Below are 19,538 nucleotides of genomic sequence, written 5' to 3' on the forward strand. Positions count from 1 at the left end.
TATCTATCTATCTATCTATCTATCTATCTATCTATCTATCAATGGCTTAGAAAACCCTAGCAACTGCCTAACAATGATCATGAACACCCTAGCAACTGTCTACCAACCACCCAGAAGTAGTTGATTGAACCAATTGCTTCGAAAATTGATTAGATGTTTCGAAGCACTTGAAACAGGACATGCTGGCGACACCTGCTGGTGAAAACATTCTAAAAGCATCACGAACTCAGTGAATATACTGAATGTTTTTACACATTTTTTAAACTATATAGCCATCTGTGTTAAAGGGAAGTCATCCTTTGTTTAACCCACAGCATCTGGCCCTGAATTCTTTATTTTTTATAGTAAAATCTGTGGGATTTCATGTCACATGATTAACTGGGCAACCAGAAGGGGTTCATGGGTTCACTTTGAGATCAACACCCCCTAGTGGTGAATCATCAGAGCTTCGAAACAGTGTGACTAAGCTAAAATCACGTGACCTGGCCGGTTTGATACACGCACCGATTCGAAACAAAAGATTCACAAATGTTTCGAAGCTTAGTGAAGCAGTGTTTCGAACGTGCCCATCACTACCAAGAAGATCTTAGCAAACAAATGGCAAAACCCTAGCAACCACCATTAGCAACCATCCAGAACACCCTAGCAACTGCATAGCAGCACCCTATTAACCACCAAGCTGTGAATATGAACACTCTAACAATCACCTAGGACACCCTAGCAACCATGTAGCAACCATCCAGAACACCCTAATAGCCACCTAGCAGGCACCCTAGGAACTGCATAACAACACCCTAGCAATGATCATGAACACCCTAGCAACTGCATAGCAACCACCCAGAACACCCTATAAACCACATGGCTATACCCTAGAAACCACATAGCAATCACTCAGCACACCCTAGCAAATAGCAACACCATAGCAGTGACCCAGCAAAAACCTTATCAACCACCTGGAACACCCTAGCAACCGCATAGCAACACCCTAGCAATCACCTAGCAGTGAATATGAGCACCCTAACAATATTAACCACATAGCAACACCCTAGCAACCTCATAACAAAACACATTACCAAACGCATAGCAACATCTTAGCAATGATCCAGAACGCCATAGCAACAATGATCCAAACCACCGTAGCAACCACACAGTAACACTCAGAACATCCTGACAACTGCATTGCAACACCCTAGCAACTGCGTAGCAGCCACCAGAGCACCATAGTAACTTCCATAATCTGTGGAGAAGGGGGCAGGAGTAACAACTCTCTCCAATACTTTCAGTTTGGACTGCAGTACCCATTTCAACCACTAGCTGTCAATATTAAATAGTAAGGATAGTCCACCCAAAAAATTATATTCTGTCATTAATTGCTCACCCTCTTGTCTTTCCAAACCTGTAAGACCTTCGTTCATCTTCGGAGCACAAATTAAGATATTTTTGATGAAATCCGAGAGCTTTCTGACCCTGCATAGACAGCAATGCAACTGACACGTTCAAGGCCCAGAAAGTTAGTAAGGACATCATTAAAACATCATTAAAAACATTCAACCTTAATTTTATGAAGCAACGAGAATACTTTTTGTGCACGAAGAAAACAAAAATAATGACTTTATTCAACGATTTCTTCTTATATGGGCCAGTCTCCACCTCCATTTACAAGAGTACAATGCACACACATACGTGAATGTGAATGTACTAATGTGAATGTGCATTTAAGACTGGCACGGAAGAGAAAAATTGTTGAATAAAGTCGTTATTTTTGTTTTCTTTGCACACAAAAAGTTCTGTCTATGGAGGGTCAGAAAGCTCTCGGATTTCATCAAAAACATCTATTATATATATATTTTATATTCTATATATAGAATATATATATTCTATATATTTGTGTTCCACAGATGAACGAAGGTCTTGGGGGTTTGGAACGACATGAGGGTGAGTAATTAATGACACAATTTACCTTTTTGGGTGAACTAACCCTTTAACATACTGCACCATTAAAGGGGTCCTATTATGCTTTTTCACTTTTTCAACTTTAGTTAGTCTGTAATGTTGCTGTTTGAGCATAAAAAAAGATCTGCAAAGTTACAAAGCTCAACGTAACTTCAAAAGGAGATATTTTATTTAACAGAAATCACTTTTCAAAAACTACAACGAACGAATTGTTTGGACTACAACGCATATTTTCCGGGATTTGTGATATCACAAATATCGATGAATGGGACGAGACCTGGTTGAGCTGCACTAGAGAAGGCAATGAGTGTTATCACTATGACGGAGACATGCTAGCTTTCCCAAGGCAGACGAACTTAGAGTGGTTACAATCATCCGGGTTTAAATCGTGCTCAAATTTATTTGATTTTGACGCAGTATTTACACTGAAGCTCGCAGGCGGCTATGGTAAGGGGCGTGACATTTCCCGACCAGGCGCCGAGTGGTGCCAATCACAACACACACTGGCCCAGGTAACCAATCACAGCACATTTTGTGTTTGAGAAGGCGGGCCTTCATTTGATTCAGGAACTATTCGAGCCGTTCATGCCAGACTGGGGAGAGAGGTGTTGTAATAATGTAAAATATGTGAAAAATAATGTGTTTTTCGAACAACCTAGTATGAGAGCCTGTTCTAGTACACCCCCAAAACAAAATCAAGACTTTGTAAAAGAGCATAAAAGGACCCCTTTAAAATCTTCAAAATGTATTTCTGGCCAGGCTTTCTCAAGCCAACATCAAAGTTTGTCTTGCCAATTTTTTTTATCTAGTTGTGTGTTGTTCAATAGTGGATGTGTTTCTCTCTCATATGCAGGTGTATCGACATCCTGGAACTGTCTGAACGGCATGACTTGCTGAAGTTCCACTATCACACTCTCATGCTTTATTGTGCTGTGTGTGCATTGGGCAACAACCGTGTGGCCCATGCCCTCTGCAGCCACGTGGACGAATCACAGCTCTTCTACGCTATCGAGAACACCTACCTGCCCGGCCCTCTTCGCAGTGGCTACTACGACTTTCTCATCGGTATCCACCTGGAGTCAGCCAAACGCAACCGCTTGGGAACCAATCGTGAGTTTATTGTTCCCATGACAAAAGAGACGCTCAGCATCACGCTTTTCCCTGATGCAGAAGCGGCCCATGACCTGCCAGGTGTAGGTCTCACGACCTGCCTCAGACCCAAGCTACACTTCTCCCCCATCAACTTTGTGGGTACTGACCCAGATCTGTACACCATAAGCCCCATCATTCCTTTGCAGGTACGATGAGGATACCATGGAGTTCAAAACTGATTGTTGGTAGACAGATGATCTCTTTGTTAACATCTGCACTCTTTCGTCCCTTACAGGAACTGAAGACCAAGGCTCTAAGCATGCTTACTGAAGCTGTGTTCGATGGCAGCCAGGCCATGCGTGATCCTGTTGGGGGCAGCGTTGAGTTTCACTTCGTTCCTATTCTCAAACTAATCAGCACCCTCCTCATAATGGGCATCTTCAACGATGAAGATGTCAAGCACATTCTCAAGATGATCGATCCCAATGTGTTCGGAAAGAAAGAGGAGGCAGGGGAGACAGAGGAACCAGAAGAGGAAACTGCTCCCAAGGAGGAAGGAGAGGAGGTGAAAGAGAAAGAAGAAGCGGCTGAAGGAGAAGAGGAAGCCGTGGATGAGGGAGTTGGGGAGGAGGAGGAGGAGGATGAGGAGCTGAAAGCTCTGAAGAAGGAGATGGGACAGGAAGGAGAAGAGGTTGAGAAGGCAGTAGAGGAGGAGGAGGGAGAGAAGGTGGATGGAGAAAAAGCCGGGGAGGAAAAGGAGGCAGAAGAAGTAGGCGAGGAGGCCAAAGAGGAGGAAGAGGAGGCTCCAGAGGAGGGACTACTTCAAATGAAGCTGCCGGAGTCTGTCAAACTGCAGGCAAGTATCTATCTTTCTATCTATCTATCTATCTATCTATCTATCTATCTATCTATCTATCTATCTAAAGTACTTATTTGTCTTTCCCTCCATCTCTCTCTTTGTTTATCTTTTTGTCTGCATATTTTTATATGCCTAGAATATAAATTTCATATTATTGTATATACTGTATATGATGTATATTTTCTCTCGTTTGTATGTTTTATTAATACTGCTTCTGTGTGTTTCTCCCTGTCTTTCAGATGTGTACCCTTCTACAGTATTTCTGTGACTGTGAGCTCAGACACAGAGTTGAGGCAATTTTGGCATTCTCTGATCAATTTGTACAGCAGATCCAGTCAAACCAGCGTGAACGATACAATGACCTAATGAGAGCATTTACAATGTCTGCTGCAGAGACCGCTCGCAGGACCAGAGAGTTTCGCTCTCCTCCACTGGAACAGGTATAATACACAACTCTTCATTTTAAACCCACTTATGATTTTAATTGCTTTAATTGCTTTTCACGGTGACTAATCACTGATTGTGTGCCTATATGTAGGTTTTCCTGTTGACTAACTTCAAGCACAGTCCAGAAGAAGAGGATTGCCCTGTGCCAGAGGAAGTGCGGGAATCCCTCCAGAATTTCCACAATGAGCTGCTGAATCACTGTGGTCAGTGTTCAAAATATCTCACAAAAATCACTGTATTGCCACATTAAAACAACTAAACACCAAGTGGCTGCTGTTGCAAAATCACCTTGTGATTTAAAGTGACGTGACGTGACATGTGGCCAAGTATGGTGACCCATACTCGGAATTAGTGCTCTGCATTTACCCATCCAAAGTGCACACACACAGCAGTGAACACACACACACACACACCATGAACACACACCCGGAGCAGTGGGCAGCCATTTATGCTGTGGCACCCGGGGAGCAGTTGAGGGTTCGGTGCCTTGCTCAAGGGCACCTCAGTCATGGTATTGAAGGTGGAAGAGAGTGCTGTACATTCACTCCCCCCACCTACAATCCCTGCCGGTACGAGACTCGAACCCACAACCTTTGGGGTATGAGTCCGACTCACTAACCATTAGGCCACGACTTCCCCCGAAATTTGCAAAATCACCTTGTGATTAAATTCTCTACAACCAATTAAGTTTCTGTTTTTTCTTTTAAGGATTCAAACTAAAAATGTTTTGATTTTTGTACCTCAGGTGTCCACATAGAAGAAGAAGCAGAGGAGGAAGAGGTAGAGGCATCTCTGAGAGGGAGACTGGTCAGTTTAGTGGAGAAGATCAAGACCTTTAGGAAGAAAAAGGAGGAAGAGGAGCCAGAACCAGAGGAAGAGCCCAAACCTAGTGAGTAAATGAAGTACAACATCTTGAGAAGGTTGTTCAGATTGACCTCATCAAATGAATGCAATTATAGATCAATATTTTTGCTTTTAGTTCAAAATTGTTATTATTTTTAGCATTAGTCTAACATTTCCAGAACATTTTATGTCTCAGGTACTTTACAGGAACTGATATCCCACACAATGATCCACTGGGCACAGGAGTCCTTTATTCAGAACCCTGAGCTGGTGCGGCTCATGTTCAGTCTTCTTCATCGGCAGTATGACGCTCTGGGAGAGTTGATCCGCGCCCTGCCAAAGGCCTATGCCATCCACGCTGTGTCCATACAGGACACAATGGACCTGCTGGAGTGCCTGGGACAGATCCGTTCCCTTCTCATCGTCCAGATGGGCCCGGAAGAGGAGAGGCTTATGATTCAGAGCATTGGGTGGGTACTTCAAAAACCTCAATATATATCCTTTTTTTAAATCCTCTCATGCACACCAAGGCTGTGTTTAATTGATACAAATATGGTAAAAACAGTAATACTGTGAAATATTATTTTTTTTTAAACATTTCTATTTGAATATATTTTATAATGTAGTTTATTCTTGTGAGAGCAAAGCTGAATTTTCTTGCAGCCATTACTTCAGTCTTCAGTGTCACATGATCTTTCTGAAATTCTTCTAATACGTGACCCTGGACCACAAAAACAGTCATAGGTAGCAGGGGTATATTTGTAGCAATAGCCAACAATTAATTGAATGGGTCAAAATGATCAATTATTCTTTTATGCCAAAAATCTTTAGCATATTAAATAAAGATCATGTTCCATGAAGATGTTTTGTAAATTTCCTTTTTTGATTAGTAATATGCATAGCTAAGAACTTCATTTGGACAACTTTTAAAGGCGATTTAAAAGTTTAGATTTTTTTGCACCCTCAGATTCCAGATTTTCAAATAGTTGTATCTCAGCCAAATGTTGTCCTATCTTAACAAACCATGCATCAATGGAAAGCTGATATATTTATATATGTATAAATCTCCATTTCACAAAAATTGACCCTTATGACTGGTTTTGTGGTCCAGGATCACATATGATGATTTAGTGCACAAGTAATATTCCTTATAATTATCGATTTCAATCAAACCACTTAATATTTTAGTGAAAACTGTGATGTATTTTTTCAGGATTTGTTAATAAATAGAAGGTTTGAAAGAATATCTAACATTAAATTTAACATTGTATTTGCTGAATAAAAGTATTGATTTCTTTAAAAAAAAAAGTTTCTAGTAGTGCGGTAGTGTACATTGTTTGTTCTCATTCCCTGAACTTCTCCAGAGTCATTATGTTTTTACTGGACATCATATCTTTTGTATCATATGTAGTATTTTAAATGCATATTGTCTCTTGTCTCATAGGAACATCATGAACAACAAGTTGTTCTACCAGCACCCTAACCTGATGCGAGCTCTGGGCATGCATGAGACGGTCATGGAGGTTATGGTCAATGTACTGGGAGGTGGAGGAGACTCTAAGGTACTTTCCTGTTTATATATATATATATATATATATATATATACTGAATGTTTAATACTGTTTTTCTTGGACAAGGATCCAACTCTGTCATTGAAACTGATGTAAATGGACACAAACTTTTTTCTGTCTATAGGAAATACGATTCCCACAAATGGTTACCAGTTGCTGTCGCTTCCTGTGCTACTTCTGCAGGATCAGCCGTCAGAACCAGCGTTCCATGTTTGACCACCTCTCATACCTGCTGCAGAACAGTGGCATTGGACTCGGTTGGTGGCTTTGTAAAACTTAGCTGACACATTTGTATTATTGTTAGGCCTGTTCACACCAATGATAACTATAACAATAACTCTAATTCTATGAGAATAGGGAAGTCCACAGCACAGCTATAACAATATAACAACACTGAGGAAAGATTTCATTGAAATCACTTTTTTTGAGAATGATTTTTTCCAGCTGATGAATGGTAAAAACATTGACAGCCAATTGAAATCCACCAGAGTTCAAAAAGCTTGCACATTTAAATCGGTAGATGACATAACTGCAGTGTGCACTTATAATAAATAGAATTTCATTGTGTGTTGATGTGGATGTTGACATGGTTATCATTGTAGTTATCGTTCTTGGTAACACTTTACAATAAGAATCAATTTATTAACATTAGTTAACATTAAATAAGACTAATGTTTTAGAAGAATTTATCATTGTTAGCATTTACTAATACATTTTTAGAATCAAAGTATCTGTTGACATTGGATAATTCAATTAACATGAGTAAACAAAGAACAAATGCATTTTTATTAACTAACATTGACAAAGATGAATAAATGTTGTAAAATATATTGCTCATTGTTAGTTTATGTTCGCTAATGTTTTACAAATGAGACCTTATTGTAAAGTGTTACAGAGTTTGGTAAAGAATTACTTAATGCATCTAGGTCCTTAAAAAAATGTAAATAATATTAAAATAATACAATTTAGGACCATAATATTACTCTCTTTTCTTTTCTTTTAAATATATATATTTTTTAATTTATTTGTTGCTTTTTAGGAATGCGTGGATCTACTCCTTTGGATGTTGCTGCTGCATCTTGCATTGACAACAATGAGCTGGCACTGGCTCTGCAAGAGCAAGATTATCGTTCTTGGTAACACTTTACAATAAGAATCAATTTATTAACATTAGTTAACATTAAATAAGACTAATGTTTTAGAAGAATTTATCATTGTTAGCATTTACTAATACATTTTTAGAATCAAAGTATCTGTTGACATTGGATAATTCAATTAACATGAGTAAACAAAGAACAAATGCATTTTTATTAACTAACATTGACAAAGATTAATAAATGTTGTAAAATATATTGCTCATTGTTAGTTTATGTTCGCTAATGTTTTACAAATGAGACCTTATTGTAAAGTGTTACAGAGTTTGGTAAAGAATTACTTAATGCATCTAGGTCCTTACATTTTTTTTAATAATATTAAAATAATACAATTTAGGACCATAATATTACTCTCTTTTCTTTTCTTTTAAATATATATATATTTTAATTTATTTGTTGCTTTTTAGGAATGCGTGGATCTACTCCTTTGGATGTTGCTGCTGCATCTTGCATTGACAACAATGAGCTGGCACTGGCTCTGCAAGAGCAAGACCTTGAGATGGTAATGCTCTGAACAAACTGTATTTGGTAGCTAATTATTTTATGGGACAGTGCGATTAAAAAACAAATCTCATGTTTACTGTGCTACTCAGGTGGTGACGTATCTGGCTGGATGCGGCCTTCGAATGTGCCCCATGCTTCTGTCTAAAGGCTACCCTGACATCGGATGGAATCCAGGTGGAGGAGAGAGATATCTGGACTTCCTACGTTTTGCTGTGTTTGTAAATGGTGAGCATATTAAATCGAATTTTGTTTCTAACTCCTCTGTTTGAAGGCGTTCATTATTAAACTTTGTGTTTGTGTCTCCCCCTGCAGGTGAGAGCGTAGAGGAGAACGCCAACGTGGTTGTTCGTCTGTTGATTCGTCGGCCTGAGTGCTTCGGCCCCGCACTGAGAGGAGAGGGTGGTGCAGGTCTGTTAGCTGCCATCGAAGAGGCCATTAAGATCTCTGAGGACCCTGCCAGAGATGGGCCAACGACTAAAAAGGACAGACGTTTCATGTAATGAATGCTTGAATTTTCCTTTTCATTTAAACAATTTATCATTGATATAGTTTTATCTATATACTCCATTTTTTGTCCCTTGTGATTGGTTCACAGGTTTGGAGGGGAGGAGCAACATGAAGAGAACAGAGTACATCTTGGAAATGCTATCATGTCATTTTACTCTGCTCTTATTGACTTGCTGGGTCGCTGTGCTCCTGAGATGCATGTAAGTAAAACAACTTGAATCATTTACCTGTGGAGTCTATGACAAAGGTAATGTTTGAAAGAAGCCTCTTATGCTCCCCAAGGCTGCATTTATTTTATCGAAATATAGTAAAATAGTAATATTGTGAAATAATATTTGAATTTAAAATAAGTTTATTTCTATTCTATGATGTTTTTTTCTATGAATGGTAGTGTATAAAATGAAGGTCATATTTTTTTACAGATTTCATATGGACTTCAATTGTAATCCTGTTCTTTACCCACAGTTGATCCAAGCAGGTAAAGGTGAAGCTTTGAGAATCAGAGCTATCTTGAGGTCTCTCGTACCCATTGAAGACCTGGTGGGAGTCATTAGCCTTCCAGTTCAGATCCCCACCTTTGGCAAAGGTACACAAAATGGTCACCATGTGACCATTTCTTATTTTAATCTTTGTTTTTCTGTCTGTTTTACTTTTTACTTTGAAATATAAACGGGCTTCCATGCAACTTCTGTATACTCAACTCTTCTATTTTTTTCCTGTGCTACTTTTCATAGATGATCAGATTGTTGAGCCAAAAATGTCAGCGAGTTTCGTGCCAGACCACAAAGCCTCCATGGTGCTTTTCTTGGACAGAGTGTATGGCATTGATAACCAGGACTTCCTTTTGCATGTGCTAGAGGTGGGCTTCCTGCCCGATATGAGAGCCTCAGCCTCCCTAGATACGGTGAGCTATATATAATATAATATAATATAATATAATATAATATAATAAACGATCACTGATCTTAATTGTGTTCCTCCAGGTGGCATTCAGCACCACAGAGATGGCACTGGCTCTAAACCGTTACCTGTGCTCAGCTGTGCTTCCTCTGCTCACAAAGTGTGCCCCACTGTTCGCTGGCACAGACCACCGAGCCATCATGATCGACTCAATGCTGCACACCATCTACAGACTGTCCCGTGGCCGTGCCCTTACCAAGGCCCAGAGGGACGTCATAGAGGACTGCCTTATGTCTCTTGTCAAGTCAGTTCAATCTGCAACATCTGCACTCAAATGTAGAAATGCCAACTTAAAATTGTATAGCTAATAAAGTAATGTTTGTGTGTTTTAGGTATTTGCGGCCATCTATGTTGCAGCATCTGTTGAGAAGGCTGGTGTTTGATGTGCCAATCTTAAACGAGTATGCCAAGATGCCCCTCAAGGTATGCAAGTATAGTTCGTTTAATTAGTTGCATTGATATTTGTTTTTGTTTCTTGTGCTCATATTTTGTGCTTTAATTTCATTTAGTTGTTGACCAATCACTATGAGCGCTGCTGGAAGTATTATTGCCTGCCAAATGGATGGGCGAACTTTGGAGTCACATCAGAGGAAGAGCTGCATCTCTCTCGCAAACTCTTCTGGGGCATCTTTGAGTCCCTCGCACACAAGGTTTGACAAACATGGATAGTCTCAACTGACAAGTTCGAACTGAAATGCCTGTGTACACTTACATGCCATCTCATCTCTGTAGAAATTTGATGCAGAGCTGTTTAAGATCGCCATGCTCTGCATCTGTGCCATTGCGGGTGCCATCCCTCCAGACTATGTGGATGCTAGCTATTCATCTATGACTGAGAAGAAAGCATCTGTCGACGCTGAGGGAAACTTTGACCCCAAACCAGTGGAGACAACAAAGTGAGAAAATGATCAGCTAGTTCAATTACAGTATTCATTTAGCATCTTTGCATTTATATATGAGCATCGTGTATATTTCAGGTATCTGAATTAATGTATTTATACAGATTTATGGTAACATTTTAGTTTAGGGACCAATTCTCACTATTAACCAGTTGCTTATTAGCATGCGTATCACTAGCATATTGGCTGTTTATTAGTACTTATAAAGCAAATATTAATGCCTTATTCTGCATAACAATTTTAATAATCCTACCCCATACCAAAATTTAACAACTACCTTACTAACTATTAATGAGCTGCAAATTAGGAGTTTATTGAGGCAAAAGTTGTAGTTAAATAGTTAACAATGAAAACTGGTAACCAACAACAGTAATTATTATTAAGTACTTTTAAAAATATTATTTGTGTATTATAATTTTTAAATGTTTATGGCCTGGTTTCACAGACAGGGCTTAGACTAAGCCAGGATTAGGCCATAGTTCAATTAGGACATTTAAGTAATTTTTTATAAATGTGCCTTAGAAAAAAACATTACTGGTGTGCCTCTTGAGACAAAACAAAGGCACTGATATGTTTTAAGATCAGTCGGTGCAAGTTTCTTTCAGTTTAAACCGCTCAGACTTACATTTTAGTCTGGAACTAGGCTTAAGCCTTGTCTGTGAAACAAGGGGTTTATGTTATATAGTTGTATAGTCACATTGAATAGGGGTAAAAAAAATCCATCCATAGCTGATCACATTTAAACTCATTGACATTAACAGAAATAATTGTTTTGAGGGAGTCAAAAAAAGAAGAAAAGAAAAATATTTGTATTCGAATGAACACCAGCAACTGAACGATTATGTTTCCTTTTTGCAGCACCATAATTCCTGAGAGACTCGATACCTTCATTAACAAATATGCTGAGCACACGCATGATAAATGGGCCTTTGAGAAGGTTAGTATCAGCATTCATGCTAATTTGTGAAAGCCAAAAGCATTGTGGGACTGAGAACAGCCTTTGCAACCTTTGGCTTCCATCTTCCAGATCCAAAACAACTGGACATATGGTGAGGTTCTAGATGAGAACAGCAAAACTCACCCCATGCTGCGCCCATACAAGACTTTCTCAGAGAAGGTCTGAATGGATGTTCTTTGAATCTTCTTTGTCAGTTGGTCGTTACAGTTGGTTTTCCAGAAACAAGGTCAACTTCTCTTTTGAATTCTCTCTCTAGGATAAAGAGATCTATCGCTGGCCCATTAAAGAGTCCATCAAGGCCATGCTGGCATGGGAATGGACTCTGGAGAAAGCCAGAGATGGAGAAACTGAGAAAACTGAAGTGAAGGCCACCAGGAAGATCTCCCAGACTGCTCAGGTAATAGAGAGATGAAACAAAGAAGATGGAAATGGCATGTTTTATGAACCCATTATCCATACCTATATATCCATCTCCTGCAGGCCACCTATGATCCCAGCCAGGGATACTCTCCCCAGCCAGTGGAACTGACAGGCATGGCCTTGTCCAGAGAGCTACAGGTATATTATTAATATTCATTCAGTATAAGACTATAACTTAGGTATTCAGAAACCCTTGTGATTGATTCACTTCTCATGTTTCCCTTTGTTCAGTCCATGGCAGAGCAGCTTGCTGAGAATTACCATAACACTTGGGGCCGCAAGAAAAAGATAGAGCTGCAAGCCAAGGGTATAATTGTTTATTTTATTCAGCGTATCATGTTTACTGCACAAAATAATGTTCAGATGTATTGTTCATGAAATTAACCCATGGGCTGTCTCCTAGTTTTTTGTGTTTTTTGTGTTAATAGGTGGTGGCACCCATCCTTTGTTGGTACCATATGATACATTGACGGCCAAAGAGAAGACAAGAGACAGAGAGAAAGCCCAAGACCTGCTCAAATTCCTTCAGTTAAATGGATACGCTGTCACCAGGTACACAACTGATGCTGTACAACAAGAATGTTATAGAGTCTAAAATTACCATTTCTTGTTGCTGTTATTTGGCAGTAGTTGAGGAATGCTGAGAGCCTGTGAACAAAGACTTATTTTACACACAAATTTTGTAGACTGTACTTCCTAACATGGCTCAAATTCTTCTTCTTAGGTCAGGGGTCAGCAACCTTTTGTGCCATAATTGTATAAATATAGGATTTATACATGTAATACATAACCATTTTTAAAAGTTTATGGTATGTGTGTATAAATGTTGTAGTTCGCACATCACCGTCATTGCGATTTGTGTGTTGAATATAAAGAACTCGGTTTACTGACTTGAAAATCTCCAACATTTATTGTGTTTTTGTGTGTGTGTGGGGGGGGGGTATATGTATATGCATACTTGCACAAGTATATGCATACTTGTGTTTGTATTTATATATAAATAATAAATATACACAGTATACACACATATGAAGAGTGAAAAATTTAAGGGGGTCTGAATACTTTCTGTACCCACTGTATATATATAGTATATATACACTGAAATAATGACATTGAAATCATACATTATTTTTTTTAAAGCATGTTGAATTGGCTTGTAATGAGGTGATCTTAATGTGCTTTGTCCTTATTTTGTTTTTCTTCTCCAGAGGTTTGAAGGACATGGAACAGGAGATTTCCTCCATTGAGAAGCGTTTCGCTTATGGGTTCCTGCAGAAGCTGTTGAAGTGGATGGAGATTGCCCAGGAGTTTATTGCACATCTTGGTATACATTCATAGATCCATAGATACATTTCTTAGATCCAAAGAACTGTAGATGTATTTTTTAATGTTACTTGTGTATTTGTTACTCCAGAGGCTGTTGTGAGCAGTGGAAGAGTCGAGAAATCCCCTCACGAACAGGAGATTAAATTCTTTGCCAAGGTGAGACACCTTTGACCGGAATATGAGTGCATGCTGAATAAAACAGCTCGGAGGGAATTAGTTGGAAGAGATACAGACTTTCCATCCTACGGATCACAGCCTCTTAAACTTTGCTCTTCCTCTTTGTATTCTCTTCATGTAGATTCTACTTCCACTGGTAAACCAGTACTTTAAGAATCACTGCCTGTATTTTCTGTCCACACCTGCTAAAGTCCTGGGCAGTGGTGGTCATGCCTCTAACAAAGAGAAGGAGATGATTGCTAGGTAACTAATTCTACAGAGCTCCATTTTCTGTGGTAACCAAGTCAGATTTGATGTACTTTAAAGATTTCATTTGATTATGTGAATGTTTACAGAAATTATGTTAGTTTTGATGTTGCGACCTGTCACATACTCTCTGCTCCTCACACTTCTTCTTGCCTGTGGTTTTCTCTCTGCCCCTTCCCGGAGTATTTTCCCATGGGTTCCCTCATCCTTTTTTTTTTTTTACATTTATCTTTTACGGATCACATTGTTTTGCTCTTACTTTTCCATCATCTTAACCTCACCCTTTTATTCCCTTTTATGCCATTTCATCTTTCCCAACCCTCCATCCCTCTATTTTTCTTCTTTTTCTATCTATGTATTTTCTATCTCAGTATCTTCTGTAAGTTGGCCGGTCTGGTGAGACACAGGGTTTCCCTCTTTGGTAAGAATCCTGCATGATGACCTGATTGCACATTTCATTTTTTCACCGCACATCCCCTTTTTCTTTAATGTTTTACATCATCAGTACATTAATTCCTAATAGTTCCACTTATTTGCTCTGTGTTCTCTTTGAAGAATCCTGCATGATGACCTGATTGCACATTTCATTTTTTCACCGCACATCCCCTTTTTCTTTAATGTTTTACATCATCAGTACATTCATTCCTAATAGTTCCACTTATTTGCTCTGTGTTCTCTTTGGGTTTTCTTTCTTTCTTTCTTTCTTTCTTTCTTTTCTTATTTGAAATGTATTTTTCTTTAATTAAAGCAAAATAACTATTAAAATGTCATAAATAAGTAGTATTATTTAATTTCATCAATTTAATTTAAGTAAAATAACAGTATTGCAATTGTTAAGCATCTTATTTTATTTTATTAAAAATAGTGAAAATGGTGTGAATAAGTGTTACTATTTAATTTAATTCAAATAACAATGAAAATGGCATAAATAAGTAGAATTATTTAATTTAATTTAAGTAAAAAAATAATGAAAAAAGCATAAATATGTGGTATTTAATTTCTTTCTTTCTTTCTTTCTTTCTTTCTATCTTTCTTTCTTTCTTTATTTATTTCATTTTCTCTGGGTGGTTGTCTAATGATTTGCTGTGCTTTGCTTTCGTTGGTGCATTATTTGCAGTGTTGGCTCAGTATTCCTATAGTAAGGATCATTATCATAGGAGTACTGTACTTCTGAAGAATATCTGCTCTGGCTTAATTCTACCACTTCATGCTATATCTGTGTCATATATTGTAGCTTAGTATCCTCAGTCCACATGTTGTGGGTGAAAATAAAAGGCCTGTGTCATGCTCTGAATGTTTGTGTGTGCAGGCACTGATGCCTCAGCAGTGGTCAACTGTCTCCATATTCTTTCCCGCTCACTGGATGCCAGGTATGTTTGTTGACCACATGATTCTCTGTGTTTTACTGATGTTTACATCCTTAAAGGGATAGTTCACCCAAAAAAGATAATTAGCCCATTATTTACTCACTCTCTAGCCATCCTAGGCATATATGACTTCCTTCTTTCAGATGAATCTAATCAGAGTAATATTAAAAATTGTCTTTGATCTTTCAAGCTGTTTAATGGCATTCAGGGGGTGTTGCAGTTCATCAGTCCAAAAGAAGTGAAATAAAGCGCATCCTTCTGTAATAAAAAGTGCCTCACACGGCTCCGGGGGGTGAACAAAGGCCTCCTGTAGCGAATTGATGTGGTTTTGTAAGCAAAATATTCATATTCAAACATAATAATCACTTTAATCTAGCTAGCGCCAACAGTTGTAGACGGAATAAGCTCCGGGCGGATGACGTAAGATGTTGGCGTTGCGCATGCGCCGGTGAGTCTCGTGAAAACCAACGCTTGTTTACAGGAGCAAAGGAAGCAAAGTTTCCTTACTTTAGCAAAGGAAAACCAGTCTCCTCGTAGCTTATATCGAAATCCTCTGACATTCTTCTTTACAAATCCTAATTTTTTACTTCTAATTCGTAACCGTTGTTTTGTTTTGATCTCTCCCCTGCACTTCCGTGTTCGTCACTTCTGAGCGGCGCATTCACAATGCCGACGTCCTACGTCATTCCGTGTACAACAGTGAGCGCAAGCTAGATTAAACTGATTATTACATTTTAAATATGATTATTTTTCTAACAAAAACGCATCGATTCGCTACAGGAGGCCTTTGTTCACCCCGCGCAACCGTGTGAGGCACTTTTTTTATTATGGATGGATGCACTTTATTTCACTTCTTTTGGACTGATGAACTGCAACACCCACTGACTGCCATTAAACAGCTTGGATGATCAAATACAATTTTTAATATAACTCCGACTGGATTAGTCTGAAAGAAGAGTCATATACACCTAGGATGCCTTGAGGGTAAGTAAGTCATGGGCTAATATTCATTTTTGGGTGAACTAACCCTTTAATTTATGTTTATGAATTACATTTCATGCTTACTATTCTTTTATTTGTCTTTTGTCTTTGATTTTGTTTTCTCTTCCAGAACTGTGATGAAATCTGGGCCTGAGATTGTGAAGGCTGGTCTGCGCTCTTTCTTTGAGAGTGCTGCCGATGATATTGAGAAGATGGTTGAGAACCTTAAACTGGGGAAAGTGTCTACCAAAAACCAGGTCAGATGTAAATATAGCCCTGTTCTCCGAGATGTCCCTTTGCTCTTTATCAAAGTTGTTCAATTGAGCCTCTTTCCTTGCCTCTCACTGTCTCTAACAGGTGAAAGGTGTATCTCAGAACATTAGCTACACCACCACTGCTCTTCTGCCAGTGCTCACCTCTCTGTTCGACCACATCGCCCAGCACCAGTTTGGAGATGATGTCATGTGTGAGTTATTTTCATAGGTTTCAACAGTCTTTTAACTTAACTAAATTCAGCTTAAATAGCAGAGTACATTTACTTAGTTTATACATAGATGAATTAATTACAGTAATAATTAACATGTGAGAGGAATTAAATTGAAAAGGCTGTGCTTATTTGACTCTTTCTACCAATTCAGTTTCAGTTTAGTGTGCTTCACTGACGTAAAAAAAAAGCAGTAAAATAGCAAAAGTGAAAATGGCATAAGTAATTTAAATGCAATTTAATTTGAATAAAGTACAATAATAAATGGTGTAAATCAGTAATATTATCTAATTTAATTTTACATTTAGTCATTTAGCAGACGCTTTTGTCCAAAGCGACTTCCAAATGAGGACAATGGAAGCAATCAAAATCAACAAAAGAGCAATGATATGCAAGTGCTATAACAAGTCTCATTTAGCCTAACACAGTACACATAGCAAGGTTTTTTTATTATATAATAAATAAATAAAAAGAAAACAGATAGAATAGAAAAAGAATAGAGCAAGCTAGTGTTGGAAGCCTTTTTTTGCTTTTTGTTAATTGTATAATAAATAAAAAGAATAAAAAGAAAAAGCTAGTGTTAGTTTTTTTTTAAGAAAAACAAGCAAATGAGTTAGTAAATGAATAGAGTACAAGTCTAAAAGTTTTTTAATGAATAGAATTATAATAGATTAATGATTAATTAATAGATTTTTAAATAATGAATGCTGTAAATTAATAGTATAATCATATTTAATGTAATTTAATTTAATACAATTTAATTCAGTTAAAATAAGTATAAATCGTGTAAATAAGTAGGTATTGAATAAAATTTTCTTTAGCGTAATTAAATGTAATATATTGATATATATAGTTATATTTAATATTATAAATAAATGTAATATTATAAATGAAATATATTACATTTTTTATTATTTTATTCAAATAAAGTAAAATAACAGTAGTGTAAATGGCATAAATAAGTAGTATTACCTAATTATTTAATTAATGATTTATTAATTTAATTTAATTTAATTTCCAGAAACTCGGCAACAAAATACTTAAGGTATTTTGGTATAAGGTAATCGAAAGTTAAAACATAACCCAATTTGAAAAAATCTGCAAATAATTGTCATATTGTAATTGTTATATCTGGTAGATCAGTCACTGTCCCTCATATTGTGTATCTCTCCCTTTATCACTTTAGTGGATGACTTGCAGATATCCTGTTACCGTATCATGTGCAGTATCTATTCCCTGGGCACTGTAAAGACCCCTCATGCTGAGAAGTAAGAAGCAGCTTTGCATATACGTGTTTTTATCTATATGAGCCATTTTTACCGAATGTGTTATGTTAATGAACGTTTTTGTTGTGATATCACAGCCAAAGACCAGCTCTAGGAGAATGTCTGGCTCATCTGGCTGCTGCCATGCCTGTTGCATTTCTGGAGCCTCTCCTCAACGAGTTCAACACATACTCAGTGTACACTACCAAAACCCCACGAGAGAGAACAAGTCAGTAGCTCACTCTGAATGTATTCCATCTATACAGTAGGTGTAATGATCAACTCGCGCTTCCTTAACTGCCTTATCATCCATTTCTTAGTCCTGGGTCTGCCCAGTCAAGTGCAGGAACTGTGTCTGGACATCCCTGAGCTGGACCTGTTGATGAAAGAGATCGGGCATCTGGCAGAGTCTGGGGCCCGTTACACAGAGATGCCCCACGTGATTGAGATCACCCTGCCCATGCTGTGCAACTATCTGCCCCGCTGGTGGGAGAGAGGACCAGAGAACTTCCCAGAGCAGGAAGACCTTCTGTGCACGGATGTCACCTCGGAACAACTCAATCAGCTCCTGGGTAGCATCATGAAGATTGTCGTCAATAATCTGGGCATTGATGAAGCTTCCTGGATGAAGAGATTGGCAGGTGAGTGGAAACTAAACATGGAGTCTTCAAAAAATGGCAGTCAATACTAGGAATTTACTTATGGAGTTCCTCTTGATATTCCTCCGCAGTGTTTGCTCAGCCCATTGTGAGCAGGGCAAAGCCTGAGATGCTCAAGTCCCACTTCATCCCCACCATGGAGAAGCTGAAGAAACGTTGTGGAAAGGTGGTGGCCGAGGAGGATCAGCTGCGTATGGAGGGGAAGGGAGAGGTGGACAGTGAGCAGGGAACCATTCGTGATGAGTTTGCTGTGCTCTGCAGGGATCTGTATGCTCTTTACCCGCTACTCATCCGATACGTGGACAATAACAGGTATCTCTCATCCGCAGGAAGATTTTATGGTCCAAGTACTATTTCAAGTATTATTTTTGTTACGAGATTACCAACCGAAGTAACTTCAAATACTTTCAAACCTTTGCAGTAGTAAAGGCCCATTCATACCAATAACAATAACTATATTAGCGTCCACATCAATAGTGTCCAGGTACCGTTTTAGGCTTTATTTTTGTTACAAGAACACCAACAAATGTACATTTAGACACTTTGAAGTCTTTGCAGAGTAAAGGCCTTTCACACCAAGAACAATAACTGTATTAGCGTCCAAACCAAAAGACGATAACATTGTTTATTATAAGCGCATGCTACAGTTATGTAGTCTGCTGCTTGAAATACATAAAGGGATAGTTCACACAAAATAAAAATGTTCTGTTGATTTACTCACAAGGAAGGCAATCCAAGGAAAATCCAAGATGTAGGTGATTTATTTTTCTTTAATAGAACAGAAGATTTAGCTGAAACCAAGGTCCTTGGTATGATGGCCCAGTAGTGCACAACGCACTGAAATCTCCACAACACAACAAAATTGC

At 38.3% G+C, this 19,538-nt stretch overlaps 1 protein-coding gene across 1 annotated transcript in view; it reads left to right on the plus strand.

The window, feature by feature from the left end:
• The window catches only part of LOC107596888 (ryanodine receptor 1-like), a 112,156-nt gene that overhangs the window by 52,463 nt on the left and 40,155 nt on the right, over positions 1–19,538 (plus strand). The window contains exons 28-62 of the mRNA XM_016287746.1: positions 2,807–3,251; positions 3,341–3,901; positions 4,144–4,344; positions 4,443–4,554; positions 5,097–5,240; positions 5,391–5,664; positions 6,639–6,756; positions 6,890–7,022; positions 8,327–8,421; positions 8,513–8,648; positions 8,736–8,919; positions 9,019–9,130; positions 9,396–9,516; positions 9,665–9,834; positions 9,914–10,134; positions 10,223–10,313; positions 10,400–10,540; positions 10,623–10,786; positions 11,648–11,726; positions 11,817–11,906; positions 12,004–12,144; positions 12,228–12,305; positions 12,399–12,474; positions 12,596–12,719; positions 13,376–13,491; positions 13,582–13,649; positions 13,792–13,913; positions 14,288–14,337; positions 15,226–15,286; positions 16,395–16,521; positions 16,622–16,730; positions 17,935–18,016; positions 18,112–18,242; positions 18,334–18,654; positions 18,744–18,984. Coding sequence (XP_016143232.1) covers positions 2,807–3,251; positions 3,341–3,901; positions 4,144–4,344; positions 4,443–4,554; positions 5,097–5,240; positions 5,391–5,664; positions 6,639–6,756; positions 6,890–7,022; positions 8,327–8,421; positions 8,513–8,648; positions 8,736–8,919; positions 9,019–9,130; positions 9,396–9,516; positions 9,665–9,834; positions 9,914–10,134; positions 10,223–10,313; positions 10,400–10,540; positions 10,623–10,786; positions 11,648–11,726; positions 11,817–11,906; positions 12,004–12,144; positions 12,228–12,305; positions 12,399–12,474; positions 12,596–12,719; positions 13,376–13,491; positions 13,582–13,649; positions 13,792–13,913; positions 14,288–14,337; positions 15,226–15,286; positions 16,395–16,521; positions 16,622–16,730; positions 17,935–18,016; positions 18,112–18,242; positions 18,334–18,654; positions 18,744–18,984 — 5,439 coding nt within the window. The remainder of the gene's footprint in view (positions 1–2,806; positions 3,252–3,340; positions 3,902–4,143; positions 4,345–4,442; positions 4,555–5,096; positions 5,241–5,390; positions 5,665–6,638; positions 6,757–6,889; positions 7,023–8,326; positions 8,422–8,512; positions 8,649–8,735; positions 8,920–9,018; positions 9,131–9,395; positions 9,517–9,664; positions 9,835–9,913; positions 10,135–10,222; positions 10,314–10,399; positions 10,541–10,622; positions 10,787–11,647; positions 11,727–11,816; positions 11,907–12,003; positions 12,145–12,227; positions 12,306–12,398; positions 12,475–12,595; positions 12,720–13,375; positions 13,492–13,581; positions 13,650–13,791; positions 13,914–14,287; positions 14,338–15,225; positions 15,287–16,394; positions 16,522–16,621; positions 16,731–17,934; positions 18,017–18,111; positions 18,243–18,333; positions 18,655–18,743; positions 18,985–19,538) is intronic.

The sequence above is a fragment of the Sinocyclocheilus grahami genome, unplaced genomic scaffold, assembly GCF_001515645.1.
Source record: "Sinocyclocheilus grahami isolate Dianchi unplaced genomic scaffold, SAMN03320097.WGS_v1.1 scaffold224.1, whole genome shotgun sequence".
NCBI lineage: Eukaryota > Metazoa > Chordata > Actinopteri > Cypriniformes > Cyprinidae > Sinocyclocheilus > Sinocyclocheilus grahami.